This window comes from Anoplopoma fimbria, chromosome 19 (assembly GCF_027596085.1).
Source record: "Anoplopoma fimbria isolate UVic2021 breed Golden Eagle Sablefish chromosome 19, Afim_UVic_2022, whole genome shotgun sequence".
Classification (NCBI taxonomy): Eukaryota; Metazoa; Chordata; class Actinopteri; order Perciformes; family Anoplopomatidae; genus Anoplopoma; species Anoplopoma fimbria.
Window position 1 is genome coordinate 7,391,528 of NC_072467.1, and position 23,932 is coordinate 7,415,459.

Genomic DNA, 23,932 nt, shown 5'->3' on the forward strand with positions numbered 1-23,932 from the left:
GCTTTTTTTACTGAGTAGAGCTTGAATGCCTCCCTTAATGCTGTTAGTTCAGCAGGACTGTGGTAGGGAGGGACCCTGTGCTGGCCCTGTGCTGACCAGCATGCATTGGAATGAAGTACAACATAATAATTGTTTGATTAAATGATTCTTGCCAAAAAAGAATTAAACTCACCAAGCTGTCTGCCCGCTTAGCAGCAGGGTACAGCAGTTTATGTACTGGTAGTTCTGTTAGCTGTTAGAGTTTGAGGAGTCAGCAGGCAACTAAGGGCAGTATGAAACAGGAAATAAAAGGTGTTTCAAGAAAGTTTGAATTTGTATGACTTTTTTTCGCATACTGTACCATGACTGTTTTTTTTACTTTTTTTTAACATACTATACCATGGCTTCTTTAAGACTTATTTTGTTTTACTATACTTTGACTTACTTTTTAGGTCATACTATATTATGACTCTTTCATAAAAAAAAATCCTGACATACTAAACTGTATTTTTTTATCAGCATACTTTAATGTGAATATATCATGACTTTTATTGATATACTTAACTATGGCTTTTTTCGACAGACTATACTGTGACTTTTTTTATTATTATTTGCTTACTTTACCCCTTGAGTGTGCCTACCATGTAGTACATATTGTTAGGCTATCTAAGACAAATTTAATGTGTTTATTTATTTTACTTATTCAACTATAATTGACTCAATTGTTTCATAACTTCTTGGCTGCATTTCGTCTGAACAACAGTATTTTCATATATTTTGCCTCTGATGAAGGATCGTCAACATTGTGAATATTTCACCTCATGAAAACATCACAATCTTTCTAATTGATTTGCAGCACTACAATGACGTTTTGAATTAACAGATTCCAAGCAGAAAGTTCCAAAACTGCACCGAAGTACAAGGAAAGGGTGCTCACAAGTTGATCTGGATGCCTTCTGCTTTCAAGAGCGACTGCTGAGTGTGTTGCACTTATAGTTATTTTTTGTGTCTAATTTAAACTGAGGTTGTGAACGTGGTGCGCCACATTACCTGGCTCCACATCATATTGGTCCACGCAATGATATTAGTTTGATTCTGATATTCAAATTTAATTTTTTTTACTTTTAAATGTGATACAGGGTTTTTGACCCATGTTTAACCAAAACGGCTCCATAGACAATAATGTGTTTTAAAACGAACTTTATTATTTCCTAGGAATGGCAACTTGTTCTCTTCCTGTTTCAACACATTAACTATATGCGACGTTTCAAATGTGAGTGGACTCGTTTAAAAATTTATGATTTAACTTTAGTTTAAGTTAAAGGTTAAGTTAGACCAGTTCTCAATGTATCTTTATAAATGTCTTTAATGATGGTAGTTCTAATGGTCTGTAACTCAGGGATCAGATTCATCTTTCTAACACTATTGACACTTTGGCATGGAGGTATAAAGGATTAGGAAATGCTTAAGCTTATACTACATTATGTCCACCACTTAAAACTCTTTATAAACCTTGGTATAAATGGTCATACATTATTAAAAGCCTTTTAAATGCATTACAATATCTTGTGAATGTGCTTATGTGCTTATGGGATTTGTGTTCACAAATTTATTTAATTGAATATTTTGTTATTGCAAATATAATGACTTTAATGATGTAGATCTGTTTACTTGCAGCTCTGAGTTGTCCTGGATTCCAGGTAAGTGTACACAAAGCCACACAACAGACGGTAGTGAAACATTTGGAAAAGTGTGTACCAGTGAAACTGACCAAGCTTGTTTCCCAGGTTTATTACAATTTTCCGCATTAGAACAGACTTTATGTATTCCAAATCCCATGTTGGAATCTGCAGCGGTACCTAGAAGCATTACACCTCAGCATACATAAGCTTAATTAACTGTTAGAGTGTACCTGGAAAAACAACGGCTACACAAAAGCAACTTTTTATCAATAATATTAATAATTTGCGTGGATTAAAAACAAAATAAAAAGGGAACACCCCGTTAAATACTCTCACATCTTTTTTTCCTCATTAAATAGAAAATGTCCATCCCACTCTTCAGTAAGTGTTCTGTTTTGTCGGTAATACTTAAAAAAAAAAATAGAAAATAAAAACATACAAATACATAAAAAGTACATTTGTTAATCTAAGCTTTCATCAATACTGGAGGCACCAAGTCTACCTCTACCAGCCCACTCTGCATTATTAATCTGAACAGGCCAAAAGTCCAGCATGGCTGCTTCACTAGATTCAGTCTTTTTTGTCACTTACAAAGCTTCAGTCAGAACCAGGAGGAGATCCCACTCCTCTTAAGGCAATTGTGTATTTTGCCAGTTTTGTCCAGTAGAGGGCAGCAGTGTTTCATAACTCAGAGTTCCCAACTGTTACATCCATCTGTTGCTTCTCGTTCAAGCTTCCAGAGCCTTGCAAAAAACCATCACACCGTCCAATTTTCTTCTTCATAAACATGCTGTTCACTGCAATAAATTCAAGATGGAGTGCTTGGCACTAAATATGAAATGCTGAATGTCCACAGAGTAAAGTCTAACTGCTGCAAAATAACTCACTGATCTGTGTCCCAGTGTCAAATCACTGTGGAAGTTGCTTGTCACCAGAGATAGGATCAAGTGTTGCTAAGAAAACATCTGTACTCAAACCACTTAAACAGCATCTTTAACATCTGATCCTGTATCAGTGATAAGATGGAACTTCAACTTCAACTGCCACATTCTTATTTCTGTCTTCTTTCCTCAGCAGCTGTCCAGTTGTCCTCAGACCCGGGAGGTGACGCAGAGAGAGCGTAGTCGTTGAGCCAGGGTGGCCTCCAGCTCCTCCAGAGGTGATTCTCCCCGGCTCCGAACCAGCGAAGATGTTGAGTTGTTCCCTTGTCGGGTAGCGGGGGGTCCCAGCAGCAGGCTCCTGAAGCCCTCTCTCTCCATTAGAGCAGGCATCTGCTGCAAGAAGTAACCTTCACAGAATGAGCTCAGTTCCAATGAACCATGGGCCTGGAAAAAGAGAGGACAGAGTTATGTTTTAGCTTCATTAAAAGTATCAATAATAATAATATAAGTGTCAAGAATACTGCTTTCCAGTGTAGAATCTAGGAATTCTAGCCCAGATATATGTGAAATTAGAATCCTCTCACTAATTTGACTGAAGAAATATAGTTTTTATTCACGCAAGATCTTTTTTCATTTTTACATAAAGCATTTCCCTTCGGTGAGTCACCTAGATGCAGAGGCATACAGAGCAAATATCTGCTGTATATAAAGTATTCTAATAGTTCACATAACATCACAATATGATCCAGACTTCTCACCTTGGCTGTCTTGTAGATACTGACTGCATTATCCAGGTTGATGAGCTTAGAGCAGATGAGTTCACAGTGTCTTTGTAGCACCCCCAGCTGGAACAGACTAGCAGCTGACAACAGCTGCAGGAGAAATCACAAGCAAATGGCTTAAATTTTGATACAGTAACATCAAGAAATCCAAAGCTTGGATACAGCAGTAAAAAACAATTCAGTTAGTTTGGGCTTTAATTCGGTTACTATCTTATTTATAATGATAAAGAGACACATATAAACACCGATTAAGAATATTCACCAGTCTCCAAATTATCTAAACCACATGTCTGTAAATGAAAGTGAAGGATGAAATCATACAATTTGTCAAACATTCATGACCTATACACAAGTAGTTTTACAAAGCAATAGACAGACCACTGTAATAAATTGTAATGGCGGTGTGTTCTTAATAGGGTTGGCATTTTTTGAGGTTGTACCCATATGGATAAATGCACTTATTGGAAGTCGCTTTGGTTAAAATCATCAGCTAAATGAATTTAATCCGAAGGTTAAATTTGGGATTTTGCCTTATCACAAAATAATCATTTATTAAAGAAGTTAACCCTTTAAAAAGAAGTGCATATGCACTGCATCTACAGGGCTTTACTAAAAACCCATGAGGTGTCACTGTGAATAGTTGAGAGGTAGAGCTGGGCAGGAAGTTGCTGTTGTGTGTCCCATGTACACACTTGTCGCATACTCATTCATTAGATTCTTAGCCAGCAACCTAATTTCTTCACAAAAAGTTATTTATGTTTTTATATGATTTTAATACTTTTATAGTACACATATAACTATTAACTTCTTGGGATTTTTAAGAGGTAAAACGTTTCATACAACTAATCAAATAGATGTTAGTGTATCTGTTTTGCAAGTCTCACCTCCAGCAAATCAGACACAACCGTTTTCAGTGACTCTGATCCTCCACAGTACAGGTATGACATCATCATCTGCAAAGAGGTCAAAGGTCTTATTTAGGAAAAAAATCAGTACAGTAGTTGAACTAAATAATGAACAGTGTTTGTCATATGAAGTACATCTGTCTTAGTTTATTCCACCAATATTGATTAATTGTGTCCGCACAAAAGAAAATAAATACTTTGGGTAGTATTTTTGAAAATCAGGAAAAAAAGAGTATATTTGTTACCTGGAAAATGTTGTACTTGATGTCACTGATCTCAATTTCCTTGTTGGAGCTTCCATCTGGTCCACAGCATGCCAGCAGAGACTTGAATCTAAAAGAAATCAAATATCTTCGTCAAAACCCTCTAGGATTTGTTTTTTATGATCACTGTCTTTAAGTATGTTTCATTCTGTCCAGTGTGAACTTGTCTGGTCTCACCTGTCAGACGCTGTGATCAGCAGGACTCTGTGGCCATAGAACGGTTTCCCCTCCACCACAAACGTCACATCAGACATCTCCTGGTTGTTCAGGAAATGAGGGTCTGTAGGAAAAAGTATCAGCACCTCTTTACAACTTTATCCATTGGACAACTTTTTTATGACAATGAAGCCTGTGTGAGCAGCGGTCCACCATAACATGGCACATATTAAGGAAACCAGAGCTTTGTTCAGTCTTAAATGCAGTTGCATCGTGTTTTTGTCTAGGTCCTCACACCTGGCATCAAGTATGAATCTCAAAGGTGTCTCGAGCTTACCATTTGTGATAAGATTTTGCCTTTTCACTCACTTGTTACTGTATCTTTGTGCACCAAATTGTGCACTGGTAATTGGATCATTTAAGATGCTGCGTAAGTACAGGGCTCTTCTAAGTGTTTGCATAACGCAACCTCCTCTCAGTATTATTTAGTACAACATCTAGAGCTGAAATGATAAGTAAATTAGCAGTTTATCAATGGAACATGAATCCGCAACTATTTGATATTCTTTAATTACATTTTTCATTCCAGCTTCTCAGTTGTGAAAAAGAACAGCCTGTTTTCATCTTATGTGATAGTAAATGACATTTTAAGAAAATGTGATGACTGGGGATTTTCACTGTTTTGTGATATTTTATAGACAAAACAATAGATCTATTGATCAAGACAATAATCGACATATTAACGGTTAAAGAAAGTAAGTGATCTAACAATGTCACCATAAAGCTATCATTGTAATCTGCGTGTGTGTTTATATACACATACAGTAAGAACTAAGTAGTTTTCTTACCCAACTGTGCTGAAAGAGTTGCCTTCATCCCAGGGATGGCTGGAAGAGGGGCTGGGCCGAAACAGTGGCTAAAAATAGTCGCCAACTGTTGTAGAATGGCATCATTCTGGAGGAAAGGGGGGGGAAAACAAGGAGAAGGGGATGGTATCACACATCTTAACTAAATGTCTTACTTATATCATGAAGACAAGACAAGCAGACACTCTGAGGTTTGATGATACCTTGGTGGTCCGTAAGATGTTGAACATCAGAGGCAGGCCTATGGTGACCAGTTCCTCGCAGTAGTCCTCTTCTCTGATGGTGGTAAACTCTCTAAGGAGTGAGAGGGTGACTCCTGCCCTGGACTGCTGCTGGGCACAACGAAGAGATTCCAGCCACACATGTAGTTTCCATGGTACACCTAGGTCAAAAGAAAACAAATTACAGGTAAGTTATAACAGGTAAGTTACAATTTGAATGTTAAGAAAATCATTTTTTTGATATCTGATAGGTACCCATAGCTCGTAGCTCCATGGTGACATCCAGGTAGCCATGTTCCGCGCTGTAGTAGCTGGCCTCCTGCAGAGCCTTCATCCTGGCCTTGCAGAGCCTTGCTATGCCCACCTCTGGCAGGGCCCCGGGGCCAGAGGAAGGGGTGGGGAGGGGGGAGAGAGGGAGGAAAGGGCAGATACCGGCCTCCTCACCCTCCACCCCCTCGGCTAAGATCTCCTCCAGAGACAGGACATCCTCTTTGACTTGCTGGGGCTGAGTCAGTAGCTTTCTCAGCACATTTCTGACAAGACAAATGGGAGAAAGAAGTGGGCAAGAAAGAGGACAGGGAGGAAAGGACAGAAAGAAAGCATGAAAACATTAATACATGTCCACACTGGAACACGTACATCCTTTTCTTTGACCTTCTACCCTCCTCTCTGATTACATAATCCGTCTCCCTCACTGTGGAATGTGAAGTGTTGAGTCTACATTGTGTTCACACATACACACAGGGAACAGGTGGAGAGGTTTATGCTTCCAGTTGGTGTTTAGAGACAGGTGGACTCAATAGAAGGAGGCCCTAAATTCACATTTTCTATACACTGAAACTATCAAGGTCTGCCATTTCAACACATGATAAAAGGGATGAATCTCTCCTCAAAGCACAAATGCAGACTTGGGTCAAGTATTACAGCGTGCTGACTGAGTTAACGTTATTTCTGTGTTTTTTCTGCAGTTAAGAGGCCAAAAGCAGGCCGTTTGTCATCGCTTCCAGCAGCATCTGTTGACAACATGCCGTTTTCAGATCAGATTGAGAGACACACATACCTGTGTCCATGTGCAGCAGCATGACTGAAGCAGTTCATGTCTTCATAGAGGGACGCCGTGAGGGCATTTCCGTCGTGGGTCTTTGATAAGGGGTCTGCACCTCGTGCCAGGAGCAAACTAACCATCTCATAGTTTCCTGGGAAGGACATAAACAAGACAATTACACACAGATACATATCCTAAACATATTTAAATGGGATATATATTTTACCAGTACCAACCATAAATATCTTTGATGTTTGCAAAAGCATACTTTTAATAATCTATTCTGCTTGTGTATTCGTCCCAGTGGTGCAGTCTACTTTGTATTTTTGAATAGTTAACATATCACACCAAGATTGTTAACATTCTTTATGGTTTCATTTTGAGTGTTTGTGTTTTTATTGCTTATTTTCTAATTCATTATGGCACTTATACTTTAAATGTCTTCTTTCTGGCTTTATTGCTCTTACTGTTGCAATTACATTTTACCACAGGGACACTTTCAGTTTTATCATACTTTATTTGCATTTTCAAACAAACAAACTCATTCATATCAGGCACTATTTACACGCTGTCAGTGCTGCTATGTGGAGCCTGTGTCTCTTTTACTACAGCTATGTGTGGCTTTTAGATGATCCCACAGAGGAATGCTGCCCAGAGGCTTCTTAACAACCACAGGCAGCACTCCTCTGCTCTCACTTTGCCTTCATTTACCCTCTCATTTCCTTGTTCCTTCAGCCAATACGTCATTCACAACTCAGTCCTGTGTTTCTGTTGGTTGTCTTTTGGAAAACTAGCACACTACTGTATTCGTGACTGATAATTGTTGTAAAAATAATTGCTAAAAGAGTTGTTTTTAAGTTATTGGCAGAACATCCCAACAGTGGCTCATTAATCCCCACATGTCTCCCTTCAACAGACCCTTTGCTGTATAATTTAGTAGTAAGTAGTAATTTACCCACCATAAATCAGATCATCACACAGTCTAACAATACTCATACATCAGCTGTGCCTTGTGTTTTACTGTGTGTATGTGGTTGTCTTTATTTGTACATGCATGTGTTTGCCCACCTGCTGCTGAAGCCAGCTGCAATGGGGTGTCGGCTGAACTCTCCTGCCCATTGCGGACTGCGGCCCCCTCCACGTTGGCCCCTGCATCCAACAGGAGCTGGAGATACACACAACATCTGTTACGCTGTGCAATGTTTGACATCCTGTAACTCATTAATGGCCTGGCCTCTGACCTCACATTTGTCACTCAACTTTGGAAAGTATAACATCAAATCCACATTTAGCTCTGGACTGTGTAGGACAAGCTGTGATCCCTGAGTTTACACACTAGCAACATCTGGTGGTGGCTACTACATGTGTGTGTATGTGTTTCCAACCTGCACTACGGAGATGTGTCCATGCAGCACAGCGAAGGTGAGGGCTGCCCAGTGTCGACTATCGGGGTGCACAGAGGGGTGCTTTGGGGAGCATGGTGGAACCTGGCAGCACAGGACAAACTTGGTGTTACACACCAACATCAAGATCATACTCACACATGTGTGTGTACATTGAAATCATTGAAACATATTTACCGCCACGTCAAGGTTGGCCCCAGCATCGATCAACATCTGGACTAAGGCCTCGTCTCCAGCTGCGCAGGCATACATCAGCGGGGTCATGCCCTGAGTGACGAAGACGAAAAGGAAGGCAATGGAAACATGAAAAAGGAGAAACAAATACATTAAATGCTGCTTAAAAATGATCTATGAATATGAGTACATATGTTTAATGTTGCAATATTCCCTTCAACACACATCATACATAAAAACACATTTATACCACTATACACAAAGAGACAGATGTTCAGTACCTGGTCGTCCATGCTGTTGACCCCGTCTGGCCCCAACAAACTGATAGCTTGGCCAATGAGATCCGTGCGTCCACAGTTGAGCATCCGGAAACCCAAGTCTAGGTGGAACTTGTCTGTGGCGGCTCTGGAGTCCAGACGCTTAAAGGAGCTAAAGCAACATTCAGGCCTGAAGGAGAGAGAGAGACAAAAAGAAAGAGTAAGATAATGAAATGACAAGTTCACCTTCAATTTGTGAGAGGTAGCTAGCAGAATTGAGAAGACACACTTATATAATGACCTCATAAACATACAAGTAAGATATGACACTGGTGTCAGGGACACTAAAATTAGGTATTGTCTGCAGGCATTGTTAAGGTTTTTTATTACAGAATACTGCTTTCCATTAGAGATCCAGTCTACAAATTAAGCAGTACAACCCTTGTGAGTGTATGTGTGTGTTTTCATTTACTTCAGCTGTCTTGGTTCACAGTCCAGTCCTGGAAGGAGTAGCCTGGCAGTTTGTCTGACATCATCACTATCCACCAACAGACTCTTGCGATGCTCAGCATGAACTATGGCCACTCTCATCCACTCCATCAGAGGTGGCAGCAACAGGAATGGCCTGTAAAATGAAAATATGAATAATTCCACCTCTGTCCATCTATATGCTTTGTACGAATAACATTTTTTTATTCAACTATAATGTATGAGGAGTACACAGCTATGTCTGTGTGGGAGTTGTCTTCACTTGTGATTTAGTCATGTTGAGAGGGAACTCATAAACTGTCTGCGACTGGATGACTTATATATGTCTGGCAGTACTTCCCCATACCCTGACCAGTACACAGTGAGTCACATTTAAACACACCCACATCGAAACTAAGACACTGCAAAGAGCACATCACCTCTACTAATCACACGCAGTAGCCACATTTTACACACCATATAGAGTCGGCTCTCTCTGTTAAAGTCATCATCCATCAGACACACTGAAACAGATGTATACTGTATACTGTATATGTGTGACTAATCAGTGTCAGCTGCCAGGTGGTGCAGTTAAACAGCTAATTTCCTTGTCTGTGAGAAGTGATAAGAGATGATAACAGAAGTGTGACTTTATTTGTACTGCGGTTTGATAAACAAAACACTGCAGTGGCTTCTGAATAATCAGTCTATTTTTAAACCAGCTTCAGCAGAATGAACTACCTAGGGGAGATAGATAAAGGAGCAGCCCTCTCGCATTGTTATAGATGATTTCTAGGAAAGTGAGAACCAAGTGAAACTAAAAAGACTAGGAAAGGATTAAAATAGAAATGATAGACAAGATTGACCTGATCCCGAGGAAATCATTAATTTGCAAAAGAAGCAGTGGAGTAAACATCAAGGTCTGCTGTGGTATTTGTGGATGTGGCATTCTGAGAGTCATCTGGCTTATTTGATTGCTCTCTTTTCCTTTCTTTCTTTATCGTCCTCATCTTTCCACTTATCTTCTAAAACCCTTTAGAAACCACCGGTGATATGGTTATCTGCAACGCCACATTGCCTGCAACACTATTAATTTCGTCTAGTATTTGCTTTTCTTTAACCATATGTGCCACGTTATTGTTGCTTTGCTTTTGATCCTATGGAGCCTCAGTCAAAGTGTGTTAATGAGTGTTTGAACACTGCCTCTGTGTTATCATGAGATACTAAGCAGCCTTTATCCTGCTGTGGTGTTATTCTTAGTGGTGGCTTCACCTTTGTTCTTAGGAAATGCAAACACTCCGATGCAGATCATGAATACAGATGGGGCAGAAGCATGAGCAGTATACAAGCATACAGTCCCTGTTCGTCTGCTATAGGTATTGTAGTTACTGTTAATGAGCATTGGGACCCCTGCAGTGCCATTTATCCTCTTCACTGTCTACTTCAAGTAGCTCCCTGTGGTTTCCTATAGAACAGCTCCTTTTGCTCTCTCATTCATCAGTGCTTTGTTAATAATGTATATTCTATAAATTCACTTCACTTAAGTGGATATTCTCCCTTTTATCTAAAGGTTTCAGATAAATAACAACCAAATATATGAACTTTTCTAACTTTATGTAGAGAATTAAAGCTTTTCATAACTGGACGGCTGTTGTTAGATTCAACTGTGGTTAGTAAAGCAGATATGATGACAAATAGAACCAGTTTTTAGATATTTCATCACTAAGAATGGTCTGTGTTAGTTGACTTATTATAACTGAATTGCAGACATGACTGCATCACAATTAAAATGACTTAGAATCTAAATCCAGGACTTTTTTAGACATTGAGGAGCCTGCAGATCTCTGTTGTCCCCTGTTTCTGTCTATTTTATCCTCTAGCTATTCTGTCAGATGTTATTTCAGTACTTTATCAGTCAGTGATCATTCAGGAGGAGGGACCCTGCCATCACTCAGACGTGACAGTTAACAAGCAGACAAGGGACTGATGGGATGGAGGAGGAGCAGGAGGGGAATGTTAAATGGGTCTGATAGGTGCATATAAGGAAGGTTGGAGTGTTTGGGAAACGGCTGGGAGGCAAGTGGGGTATGTCATTATGAAGAGGGGGGGCTGGTTGGCAGTTTGGATATGTGCTGCGGGTGTAGAGTGATAGGAAAGTCCTGTTTCTTGGGTGAGGAGAGCCAGCTGGCTTTGGAATCAATGTTATACTCCCTTAATGGGCTTTACTCACCATAAATTGGACTATGTGTGAGTCTGTTTCGTTTGTTTGTGCCTGTGTCTTCGTCTGTCTTCCTTAATGCCACGAGGCATCCACCTAGCTATTTTAGTGAATGCTTGCTTCAAGGCATGCACGCTGCACACGCACCAATCCAGAACTAAAGTAGCTCCAATCAACCGAATCAAGCTTTTAACACTTAGCGCTTATTGATCCATCAGAGAGATTTTTCCTGCCTTTCACTTCATCAATCAGTGTTTCACAGCCTGTGTTTTAGGGAGTAAAAAGACATCCAAAAAATCAAATCCCTGCATAATTAACAAGGCGCTTCCTTTCATGGCCAGATATACTGGGTTTCCAGTAAAATTCTTTCAGCTGCAGTTTTAAACCAATTAACCTTAAAGTTGTGTGAGTGTGTGGTGTCCTGTATGTGTGTGAAGTAGAGGATATACAAAAAAGTGTCCATCAACACAAATCAGCTGAGGCCATATGTATATACACCTTTGCCAGTGGCCCATGACTGCAGACAGATGGAGCATGTCTGAACCAACACATATGCAGCTCTGGCCTCTATCCCACAGGTCCTCCCTACTTCTTTCCTCAAACCCTTCTCCCTCTATCTGAACTGCTCCCCCCATACACCTCCCATATGACCCTTGTGTCTGGGTTATGCCCCTCATCCTGAAACAAAAACTTCAGCTTCGTCCGAGAGTTTGTGCAACATCAAAGCCGAGCCGCCCGTTAACACTGAAACTAGATAGCGCTTCTGGCTAGCCCGCTGACCTGACATGCTATGGCTACACACTGAGAACAGCAGGATGTAGACACACACATAGACATACATACACAAACTCTCCCACACATGTTCACACAGACGCATATATAAACGTTAGCTCTGATTTATGGTGCAATTCTCTTCATCACCTGGCTGGTAATAAAATGTCAGTCAGCTCAAACTGTGGTCAGGTGTGTTTGAACTCTAACCTGTCCAACATGAAAAGCAGAGGCTTTTCTCCCCAGGCGGCAACATCACACATGCTACACTGGCCCCATATGTCCAATGTGTCCTATACCCAGAAGCCACTGTGATTGAGTTCAGGTTTAAGAAACTGAAATCAAGTCTTAAAGCAGACCCCATCATGCGGTGCAGAGGGTCAAGGTTAACCACTGATCTAGAGTCAGATTACCCTCATAAAGGCTCCATAAGGGGGGATGTAACCATATCTTACGTATCTGCGGTTGTAAGCTCCACTGGCTACTTCTTATCACGGTAACACATCTATCCATTAGTGCTCCCTTTCATCCGCTGAAGGAGGTAGAAGGGTTGGGGTGGTCTGTTCAGCACAGTTAGGAAGTGTTTGTTTTTGGTGCAGAGACTAGTGATTCTACCATTAAATGGATTGGTTAATAACTTTCAGCACTAATAAAAGTTATTTTTCCAGTTCTTAAAGAGGAGTGTGTGAATGCAAAAGTAAGTAGACAGACACTGGTGTTTGCCCTCTCACACTTTAAAGGATGATAAGAAAAATGGCGTCTTGCGTAGTCTCGAGGATTCTGCAATAAGGCTCTCACCAGGCTCCCTATAATGTTTAATGATGTGGCCCACACAGATTTGGTGGTTTTGGGTTTCGACCAAAGAATTTATAAAGCTTTCAATAGAGGGTAAACCAGAGAGATTGAGAGGCCCATTGTAGGAGAGCAATCTGTATCATTACCAGGCACCCACATAGTAATCACTAGCAGGTTTTCCCTGCTCTGCTCTACCACCTGAGTCTGCCATGCATTTACAGACACTACACACAGTCACACAGAGAAGCATATATGCAACTCAGTAAATGTCTCAAAAAGCAAAACAGAAAGTTGCAGATGTTTCAAAGTATACAGTATAACAGGATGTTAAATCATTTCATCCTGCACACATAAACCAAGCTGATATACACCCAACATTAAAAAACATCTTACGACTTGGAAGAAACAGTCAGGATAGTGAAAAGAGGGGCGTATATTTGCTGTTCTGTTCTCTTTGATGCTAATGAGGAGCCCACCTTTGCTCACTCACGCTGTGTCTGTTCATTATTAAATGTATAGAAGCCAGCTGGCTCTGAGTGCATACACGTGTGTGTGTGTGCATGGATGTGTGTGTGTTTTAAGGTAAAAGATTCGGCTGATTTCATCACAAAAACTTTCAAGGGAAGTATGATGATCTCACAGATGGCATGCCCTCATCATAATCCAACAATCACAAACACATGAATTTCTAGAGGTTCAAACATTAATTGTTAAATCAAACAATTTAGCACAGCAAACTGAAACACTTAAGTTGAGCTGCTTCCCATTTGTATGCTTGAGTGCTACCTTTAGACAGGCCTCCCTACATCCGTTTAGAAGTGTAATTAACCTTTACACAGAAGAGCACTTTCCACTGACATTTTTAACATATGGTTACTCTGGAACCGATGATGCATGTGTTTTTTCTTCTGAGACCAGGGCTCAACTGTGTGGGCAGACTGGAAGTACTTTTCTCTCACACACAAGTGAAACTAATAATCTTACCTTAACTAACGGCACATTATCCCTCACATTTATTTGACCTGCAGCTGAATATTTTATCAGTTAATTTCGGAGGAAAGGACACATGACTGATATCAGTGTTTCTCCTTGCTTCCTGTGGAAACCCAACAACATGAAACATAATTTCCTGAGACATATTTTAAGCCAATTAGCCAAGAAAAATGGTCAAAATAATCAGCTATACTACTTACACCAAAACATTGGAATAAATGTGATACTACTCTGCATGCAGGTTGTCCAAATATCCTGAACCAGTTGTCTCAAGAGTGAAAAAAGACAAGATCACCATAATTGTTCTCCAAAGGCAACCCAAAGAAGATCAGAGGAGACCCTAACAGAATTACAGACCATTAGCACCTCTTGGAAATCCCTTAAATCACCAGTCTTCAGCCTAATTTACACCCTAAAGGTGTGAACCCTTTTATCAGACTAACATTAACACCTGGACTCTCTTGCTCACCTGTAATTAACTTACACTTCAATGAGCAGAGGGCAGTTGAATCAGGAATGGCTAACAAGAAAGGTGATCTGTGAAAAAGCTGTTCACTTGATTAAAAAAAGTGTGGATGTTTGTGTATTTGAGTTTGTGTCTTTGCAATGAGTAGATTGCTGCCATTAATCACATTTCTGTCAACCCAAATCAAATGCTGTTGAACTTTGGATTAGATCAGGAAATTCAAAGCATAATATGCATTAAAGGAAAACAAGAAAACTATGAAACCTATTTTCTGAGGGTGTATCCAAAGCCCAAATGGGAAAAAAAAAGAATTGCCTAAGATTAGATTGGTTATTTAACTGCCTGTAATACACTTTGGAGAGCATCTAAAAAAAGAATAATATCTAAACGGCTCTTTTCCGGCCATGCATGACTCCCACCTCTCTTTGCTGAGTGCCATGCGTGGGGGATCTAAGTTGGGATTCTCCATGGACTCCATTTGTGGGCAGCGCAGGAAATAGTAAAGGGTGTGGAGGGCGTCTGGCGACCAGGACACGGGCTGCTGGGGACGGGCATGGCGTGATGGACTCAGTCCGGGGCGCACTGAGCTCAGGCGCTGCATGTGGTGCATTGCACGTGACACCAAGTCACCTAGAACAAAGGAAATAAGAGAAAGATAGGATTTCAACGGTTTAATAGATATTTGGTATAATAAATACATGATGCTTGTTCATTTCATTTACTCAGTTCTTCTTTATACAGTATCAAATGACACTGGTATGTAGGCCAATAGCACATAAAAAACTTTTTTAGAGCTCAGTATAAACCCTGTGGGCTCCTAATGTACTGGATTTCCCCTTTTTAACCACATAAATTCAACCCTCCTTTACTCTCATTACCCTCGGTCCATGCCTCTAGTGGTATTTGCCATTAGCAGTGTCATTATCAGTAAGCACAGCCAGACGGCCAGTCTAAACAGCCATTCATCTTTAATCATTGAAGGAGGCAATGGGCTAACAGACAGTTGATCACAAGCTCTAATGAACCGTTCAACTGTTTCTGTATTGATGTGTTTCAATCACTCCACTTAGCCTGGAAAGGTGGGATTCACTCACACGGTAAAAACAAGATCTGTGCTGAAGTCTTGAATTTGTCTTGACTACCACTTGTGTGAAAACACTGCAGTGCTGTGATAAAGACATAAAAAATATGCAGCTTATCAGAGGATTCATCCACCCACACAGTGAGCTAAGTGGACAAACACATGAACTTGGATGAATGCCAATTTAGATTACTGGATATACAGTGTAATATATGAGGAATTTATGAACTAAGAAGGCATTAATAGATGCCCAAAAGACAACACAGAGGGCGTAGGGCTGTAAGGAGTAGAGCTTGTAGATAACATTGGGTGTCATAGCAAGATAATGGTGGAGAGACAAAACATCAGTTGTCACAGGGGGGGATGTGAAGGAGGGGCAGAGAGAGGCAGTGTGAGGGAGGGAGGCCAGGTTGTACTTGGGATCGTGTAACGCTCATTTAACATAATTACCCCTGGGTTAATTTCTAACCAAATTACCGTGAGTGAGAGGCAGCCAGGAGGCCAAGGCTTGTGTGTCCAGCAGTGTGAGTGTGTATGTGTGTGTCGATATTAAAGGCTTTTGGGTACTTTGAGGGGGGTTAGGATTGGAGCGGCCTTCCCAAAACAGACCCCACTTCAAGCTGAAGGGCCTCCTTTGTGTTAACCACCACCAGCAGTCCCTCCAGGAGGTCTCCTAGGAATTCTTGCCCAAGATGGAGAGCCTCTCCCTGGCTTTTCAGCCCATATTGTGCCCCGAGGCTAAACTAAGCTCCAGGGGTCAGAAGGATATGAAATCCTTCATTCTTAGATTACAGTTTATATTGGAGTCTTTGTGGAAGCCGGGAAGTCAATAAACTGTGACAGGCCTGCTTTTTGAATACTTATTGACTAAATAAGCCTCTTAGTTCAAAGTTGCAAGATAATTTGTCTGCACTCTGTGTGACCCCCGACTGTTAATTGGCTTTACAGGCTTTAGCTCAAATCTCATATAATTTGGTTAGCCCAATCCTGATCTTTAATATTTCCCTTACTTATGTGGATGGTCATGTACTCATAGTTTCCCATATCTGGTGAAGCCCACCACAGAGCTGAAAGTGAAACTATCAAACTTATATGAACATAACTTTCCGAGTCTTTTACAGTCTATTGCTTGTGCTACATTTCCAACAAATATGGACATTAAGCTGAAATGTCCAGTGCCCTGCCATCCATTATCCATCATGTTTATGTATGCTGTGTGTTCTTGTGTCTGGCCAAGTCCAAGCTTAGAGATCCAACAGGACTGAGTAGCTTAGCACAGATGCTCCTGTGTCTGCCCGGTTTCTTGGGTTTAGATCAGTGTGCCAAACCCTCTGTGTTTTTGTTTTGTGTATGGGTATCGGTGAACACATGCCGATGTCTGTGTGTGTGTGTGTGTGTGTGTGTGTGTGTGTGTGTGTGTGTGTGTGTGTGTGTGTGTGTGTTTGTAGACGCGAATGAGTGTGTAGGATGCCAGCCCTGCCCAGAACAGACCAGCTTCACACCACCAGAGGGATGTGGCACAAAGAGACCACTGAGCAAGTGAGAGAAATAGTGCGCCTGTGTATGAGAGTGTGTGTGCACTTTCTTAATGCCTCACTAACGACGGCCGTGTATGAACGTGGCCTTGTACCGGAGGAACAAATGGTAGAGTGTTAGCTCATTTGGAGAAGGAAACTTATCCTCGCTCCCACCAACACTAATCTCTATCCCTCCTCCTCTCTCCCTGCACCGACAACCTAACTCTTCACCTCAAAACATTTCTATCATTTCCCTTTCCCCCCTCCCTTCCACACAACCCTGCTTCAGCAAATATCCACTCCATCCTTAAATGTAATCCCCCAACCCCACCTTTCCCACCTCCATCTCTCCACTCTCTTTCTACTCATGTCTTTTTCTCACTTTTTAATGATCTGATTCCAGCTCTCCATCATCTGCCCATGCCAGGAGAGCCTCCAGATTAAACAAACCATACTTACAGTAGAGTACAGTATGACTGTGTGCATCTGTGTCTGCAGGCTGCTCTGTTTACCAACCATGTGTATGAAACATGGTCCTCTAGAACTGAGAATATTTATCCAATCATTCAAACTGCGATGGTTGGAGGGAAAAGGTCCCAGGGAGGTCCCTCAGCTCTCAACAGACTTATACTATACCAAATTTATGTACAGTGAAAAATTGGACCAGAGCTGTGAAAGGGTGAATTGTCCCCAAATTCAAGGTATTTTGCCCCATAAAACACAATTAAGGTTGATTGTGTATTTAAATTACTACTAATTTATTATTATAGTGGTGTGTAGTAGTGTCTGTTTTTACAATGATGCATACTGCATTGCAGAAACAGATCAGGGACAGACAAAAAAACAATCAGAGGTATTATCACTTTACTCTCCAGAGCTCTACGTGTAGATAAACTATTCCTTTGAAAAATGTTACAAGAGCACACATAACATGACATTCACAATAAGACGCTGGCTGGTGCTTATCACAAGCCAAAAAATGATTTCATAAAAATGTCACTCTATTATCTCTACTTGGCGCTTGGCTGTCTGAAATAACAGCTTTTTTTGGCAGGAGAAAGGTTTCCTCTCTTCTAGAGCCAGTGTGGGAATAACAAGGTATGTTGAGAACGTGTTCAGAATATGGTCAAGTATTTAAAAAATATGACAATTAGTTTATTATTTCTGGGAATATTTACTTTACTATTTTTTATAGCTTCACTGTTGTTCCTTTATGATTGACAGAGGAATTTAACAGATTAAACATGAAATGGTAAAAAGAATGCTAATATTAAGTAGATCCAGGACCACACACTGGTCTTAGTTACGTGTACTCACTGAGCTCAGAAATGCTGCCCACACAGGTAGCCAGCAGGGACTGTTCCAGCGTCCTCAGCTCCAGCTGGGCATAGGCATCTTCCCTGCTGTCCACCGACGTCTGCTGGTTCTCTGTGTAGGGACTGAAATGGGCCGGGAGAGACAAAACCCCTACGGAGACAAAATCAGAGAGAATGCCGTTTATGATTAATATGATAAGTTTGTGAGGGCTGCCAACATTACTTCAGCAACATCCATCAACACTGCTTCTACAGAAGTCCCGAAACAATTGCTGGTGGTATTTACATAGTGTATTTGTAATTCTGGTAACATGTAACCCACACCGCTGAGGGCAAATAAACACACAGGGGAACATGAGCTTTGCTCTGAAAACATTCAGGAAAATAAACAGAGTGAACAGTGACATCAGGCTAATACAAACAAAACAAATGCACACTGCATCAAAAGCAGGCCGAAGCCTCACAGTTAGGAATATTTAGACAGACTAAGATCACAGTAAAAATTCAGTGTTACTCGTCTTATCTGCAGATATTTTGAAAAAATCAGACATAGTAACATGAGCATGGTAACAAATTAGTAGATATATGATAGTGAAGGCTGATATGACTCTCCAGTAATATAGGAACACTGTGGTATGGGTTAATAAATAGACATTTAGGATGTCATCAATCAAGTGCTGAAAGGGGAAAATAGGAATAAATTATATAAATATGGTAATTTTCATTTGTTGAGTATTTAATTCATACTAAAAGTGTCTTTACCATGCGGTTATTTCATATAGACTTCCCAATTTATTTAATTAAGAAGTACTAATAAAAGGCATCCTTTTTATGTCCAGATTATATCAAAAATACAAGGAAAAAAAAGTAAATCAACCCTTTTGTTAAAAACAGAATCAATTGTAACACTTAACAACTTTGAAAACCATACTACACTGTAAAGAAGACAATTTTAGCTTATGAGGTGAAATAAGTTTCTACACCAAAGTAAAACATAAAATGTTCTGCAGGGTACGCTATCTACTATCATGGCTTGTGGTGTAGAACAGTCAATCTATGACTGGTGTAGTATTTACTCTTTGAATGGACCCTCTGGAGACCCAGTCAGCCAGACAAAACAAAATGTTGAGAAGAACATATGGAAATCTGTAAAAGGAGTATCACTTACTCCCCTTCATAAAAATTAAGGATAAGTGACAGATTATATCATGTAGCGGTTAAACACCAGGTTTCCTTTCATATTTTACCTGACAGCTGGCTGTCAGACTAATTGCCGGTGGGGAGATAACATCATTCTTTTAAAAAAAAACGAGGATGTCATCCTGCTATTTCACTACTCCCTTCTGATTTTTGTTTTCCAGTTAAAATGGAAAGAAATTGTGAAGGAAAGAACACGTTGACTGCTGTTTTCTGCCTTTTGGGATCTCTGCTGGCTGCTAGCTCTCACAGCCTCATCATTAGCTTTGTCTGAAAACATGTGGTTAAAAGAGAGTGCGCTGTTAGCTACTGTGCAGTTTTTTGATCACGGTGAACACAGTAAGCTGCCCAAAGGTTTAAACATTTATTTAGGCTTCCGTTGCAAAATAGAGCTCTCTGCCAAGCCAGAGGAAATGAGTGGGTGATGGTTGGGGATAGAAAAGAGAAATTTGAAAAGAAGGAAAATGATCTGGGCAGGTTTGTGATTTATTTACAAAGCCGGAGGAAAAACGCCTCATCTTAAACTCTCCCTGCTCTCCCAAAGGGGAGAAGATGGGCTGCCATCCCTAAAATGACATTCCCATGTGCTTCCGGCAAGCGGTGTCCTCTTTTGGAATCTGAGAGGGCTGTTGAAAAGAAAAAAAAAACTGATGTGTAAAAAAAAACATTTTACTCTGAAGTCTCTTCTTTTAGCAAAAGAAGAGGGAACTGAGACAAAAATGTAGCAGACTGAATCCAGGCTAAGGACAGGATATTAAAAAAACAGTAGTTCACTAATAAAACTTTTCACATAGTTCACTCATCTTGCCTATATATATCTTTCAGTACTGTTAATTGTGGGAGATATGGCTAAATGTGCTTACAGTAAACACGTACTGTGCCCAAAGCTAGAAAAAGTTTGCAGAAAATAAGCAGGGAGTCTCCCAGGTATGCATCAAAGGTATGCGCAGACCTTGACTACCATTTAATTCAGGTGGCAAGTATACATACACCTCAGTAGCAGAGGAGATATTTGAAAGTGACATTTATAACTTATTCATGGAATGCTATATATGCATATACCATAGCATTACTGTGATATCAGCACTGTTTGGATACTAAATGTTTTGTTGCACAATGTGAGCTGGATGTACAGCATGTTTTAGTGAGTGTTTTTTGTTCTGAATGAGGGTGGCAACACCTGAGTTATCTGTCCAAAGGGCAGCAGCACAGCATAATTTGCAACATGGTGTCAGCTGTGTATGGACACAAGCACACATAGTATTTCATATAAAAGGAGAAGTAATCTATGAGATATATACAGTAGTAAATCACATGTGCCGGATACAAACATAATTCAGTCTGTATTAGTCTGTATTATTCAGTCTGTAAATCAAATGCTCTACATTAGACAAGGAGAGGGAAATATTGTGTGTTGGATACTGCATGTTGCGTGAGAGTGTTGGAGCTACAGGACACAATATGTTGACTTCCTAATAACAAAGCCTAGCAGAGAAGGAAAAAGTCACTTCTAATGGATTAGTTGATTTAATCAACAGATCTGTCAAACTGAGTTTCTCCACACAGAATCACACAAAAGCACCACTTCAAATCTTGTGTTTAAATTTCTTGGAAATAAGTCATTCAGCATTAAAAAAAAACCTAATAGACTAAAGAAAACTTAGTTGACCAAGACCAAAATTGAGTTAGTTGACTAAGCGACTAAGAGGGGGCAACACTAAGTGCTTAAATGAATAACATACTGATAGAATTAAAGTCTCATTTATCCCGCCCCAGGACCCCACCTCTCTCTCGTACTTTCTCTGCACTATCTGACTTGTATAGTATGTGCTGACTCGCCGTTCTGACACAATGGAAACGGCTGCGTACAGCAGAGTACCACTAGTACAAAGGACGTGCCCGTCAGACAACCAACAGTGCACATGCCTCAACACATCCCTGTTCACTCACACAAGCACAAACATACCCATACACACACGTCTGTGAATATAAAGTATATTTGCACCTCTTTTATGTGTCACTTCTGTTTGTTTTATAATTATGATGAGGCCTTTGCCTTTGCAGCTTGTTTATCATTCCTAAAAATGACATTGAGCACATATAAACGTGGGTGAAGCATCTGGAGCTTTTCCCCCCATTAATCTCTAAAGGCCTTGGATATTCTTTTCACGGAAAAATAAGCTGGGAGTTCTGCATGCAGTTGACGTCTGCATGTTCAAGAGACCGCACATAACTGTGTTAACTTTTCCATGTTCTACTCCCCTGAAGTGACTCACTGTGTGCACATCACCATGTTTTATGACCACTAAAACGTCCGTAGCCTCCATGACAGAGTGGTAGGTGTTACTGTATGCTACATGTAATGTGAATACCTCATTCAGAAATGGCTTGGTTTCAATTTTATGTCAGAGAGACTCATGCCTCTGGAGGAGTAAGAGACATTCTGAGAGATAATGCCTCATTGGTGTGGGTGAGGGTGTGACATTTTTTTTTATGTATCGGCAGGTGTGTGCAAGACTACGTGTGTATGGGAGTGAGCAATGGTGTGCAAAGGAACACAGTTATTCTTATTCCCTGTAGCGCATGTGATTCACCAAGAACGTCACACTGACGTTACTCCAGTCTTCAAACTCTACCTATTTGTATAAATATATCAAATGGTTCAAAATAGATAACATTGTAATACCCAGATGACTTATTAAACCAGTTTAATTATTAACCAGTAAACACTTCCAACGGCACTCAGCAACTGTTAAAGCACAGCTCTCCGCCTTTTACGCCTTGTATTTAAATAAGCCAATTAAAAACCACTTAAATTACATAACATCACACTTTAAATTCTTAACAAAACCAAACAGTCGTCGATATGAATGGATTTGGAAGTTTCATGCACTTTCACAGAATCATCTTCAGCCTATGTTTAGCATGCCTAAAATAGACATGTCTTGAACAAAAGCGAGGTGTTTTGAAATGTTAATATAGTTTCATTTGATTCTGCCATATTCGTTCAAAGCTGTGGCAAATATTCTCACACCACCACACTCAGCAGTTCCCACAGTCCCAACCCCGTTGCTTGCTTCACCGCTGAACCCCAGCCTGCGTCATTGGGCCTGATGCAGGTCCGCAAGCCAACCAGGGCCCTGTCCCCACCACCACCACAAATATCACGAGCACCAGCAGCAGCTCCAGCACTATATGCATCTTTTTTTTTTTCTGGCACTGCGAGAGGCTTAGGATAAGTTAGAGAGGAGGGGATGAGAGTAGAAGCTGAGAGGAGGAAAGGGACTGAGGGTGGTAGAGCTTTGGTGGAAGATGAATGAGTCATGCAGAGGAGGGATATAACTGAGGAGGGACTAGAAGGGGGAGAAGACAGGAATATCTGAGACTGTGAAAAGGGTGAGGCGGGGGGGAAGACTAGTGGCACAAGGGATTCATTCTTTTGCGGCCGTTATGGTTCCATTTCTGAGGTTGACCCTACAAATGTCATGTGGGAGTAACAGCTACAAATCACAGCTGAAACCTACCACAAAGCCCGTGGCAGTCCCCAGCCCATCCAAACTATCTCTCAAAACCCTTACAGCTCCTCCGAGCACAGCCACGATATCGCTCACAATGGTGTCGGACAAGCTGCCATGACAAGGTCAGAAAAATACAACAACTACTTTCTAATATGCTGAAAGTTTTTGAAACTTTGCCCAGCCGTGCTGTCACTCTCGGTAATTGCTTTAATGAGTCAAAACACATTCATAATATTGACGTCAAATCAAATGTCAAGGAAATCATAACAACATTGAACTGTGACTTGCTAATGAAATGTGCCAGAAGACACTTTGAGTTAGAGTTAACAGAACTGAACACACCACCACCAACACTCTAATTAACTCTAATTTAATTGCTTGGTAGCTGCTTTAGGGCAGACAATCTCTAGGCTTTGGAGGACATTACTGCTTCACATGCCTAGTTTTCCAGCAAATATTTGAAAGATATTTGGGTTTCACCTTCAATAACCGGCCAGAAAAAAAACTGAGCATGACAAAACCCTCAGATATTTTATCTGCTTAGGACTATCTGTTCACTACATGCCAAGCTTTCATGAGTAAATATCATAACCATTTTAATCAGTAACATTTCACTCAAAATGTCACTTCAGTAAGGATAAGGAAAAATGAACTGAAATGAAATGAATTGTATGCAAAAATATTTTGCAATCAGTTAGTTTATATTACTACTAGCACATAACAGTACACAGTTTTCCATTAAAAGGATCCAGACCTTGAAAGGTTATTTGTGTGTTGCCGTATTCTTTCACACCGTTAGGTTTCAATTCTGTTTTCACCAGCTCGGCCCTGATAAACTGCATTCTTGGACCAAAATTGGTCCGTGTGTGGATTTGTTTTGTCTACCGTAAAGAGTACACACACACACACACACACACACACACACACACACACACACACACACACACACACACACACACACACACACACACACACACA

General features: G+C 40.6%; 1 protein-coding gene across 1 annotated transcript in view; it reads right to left on the reverse strand.

Annotated features, from left to right (window-relative positions):
- Nucleotides 1-1,755: 1,755 nt before the first annotated feature.
- Nucleotides 1,756-23,932, reverse strand: part of abtb2b (ankyrin repeat and BTB (POZ) domain containing 2b) — a 44,623-nt gene continuing 22,446 nt past the window's right edge. The window contains exons 2-17 of the mRNA XM_054619420.1: nucleotides 18,241-18,390; nucleotides 14,745-14,955; nucleotides 9,087-9,239; nucleotides 8,639-8,804; nucleotides 8,361-8,450; nucleotides 8,166-8,267; nucleotides 7,849-7,945; nucleotides 6,796-6,931; nucleotides 5,991-6,268; nucleotides 5,718-5,896; nucleotides 5,497-5,602; nucleotides 4,670-4,772; nucleotides 4,475-4,562; nucleotides 4,209-4,277; nucleotides 3,301-3,414; nucleotides 1,756-2,986 (exon numbers count right to left, since the gene is read on the reverse strand). Of these exons, the coding sequence (XP_054475395.1) occupies nucleotides 2,753-2,986; nucleotides 3,301-3,414; nucleotides 4,209-4,277; nucleotides 4,475-4,562; nucleotides 4,670-4,772; nucleotides 5,497-5,602; nucleotides 5,718-5,896; nucleotides 5,991-6,268; nucleotides 6,796-6,931; nucleotides 7,849-7,945; nucleotides 8,166-8,267; nucleotides 8,361-8,450; nucleotides 8,639-8,804; nucleotides 9,087-9,239; nucleotides 14,745-14,955; nucleotides 18,241-18,390 (2,276 nt within the window). The 3' untranslated portion in view covers nucleotides 1,756-2,752. The remainder of the gene's footprint in view (nucleotides 2,987-3,300; nucleotides 3,415-4,208; nucleotides 4,278-4,474; nucleotides 4,563-4,669; nucleotides 4,773-5,496; nucleotides 5,603-5,717; nucleotides 5,897-5,990; nucleotides 6,269-6,795; nucleotides 6,932-7,848; nucleotides 7,946-8,165; nucleotides 8,268-8,360; nucleotides 8,451-8,638; nucleotides 8,805-9,086; nucleotides 9,240-14,744; nucleotides 14,956-18,240; nucleotides 18,391-23,932) is intronic.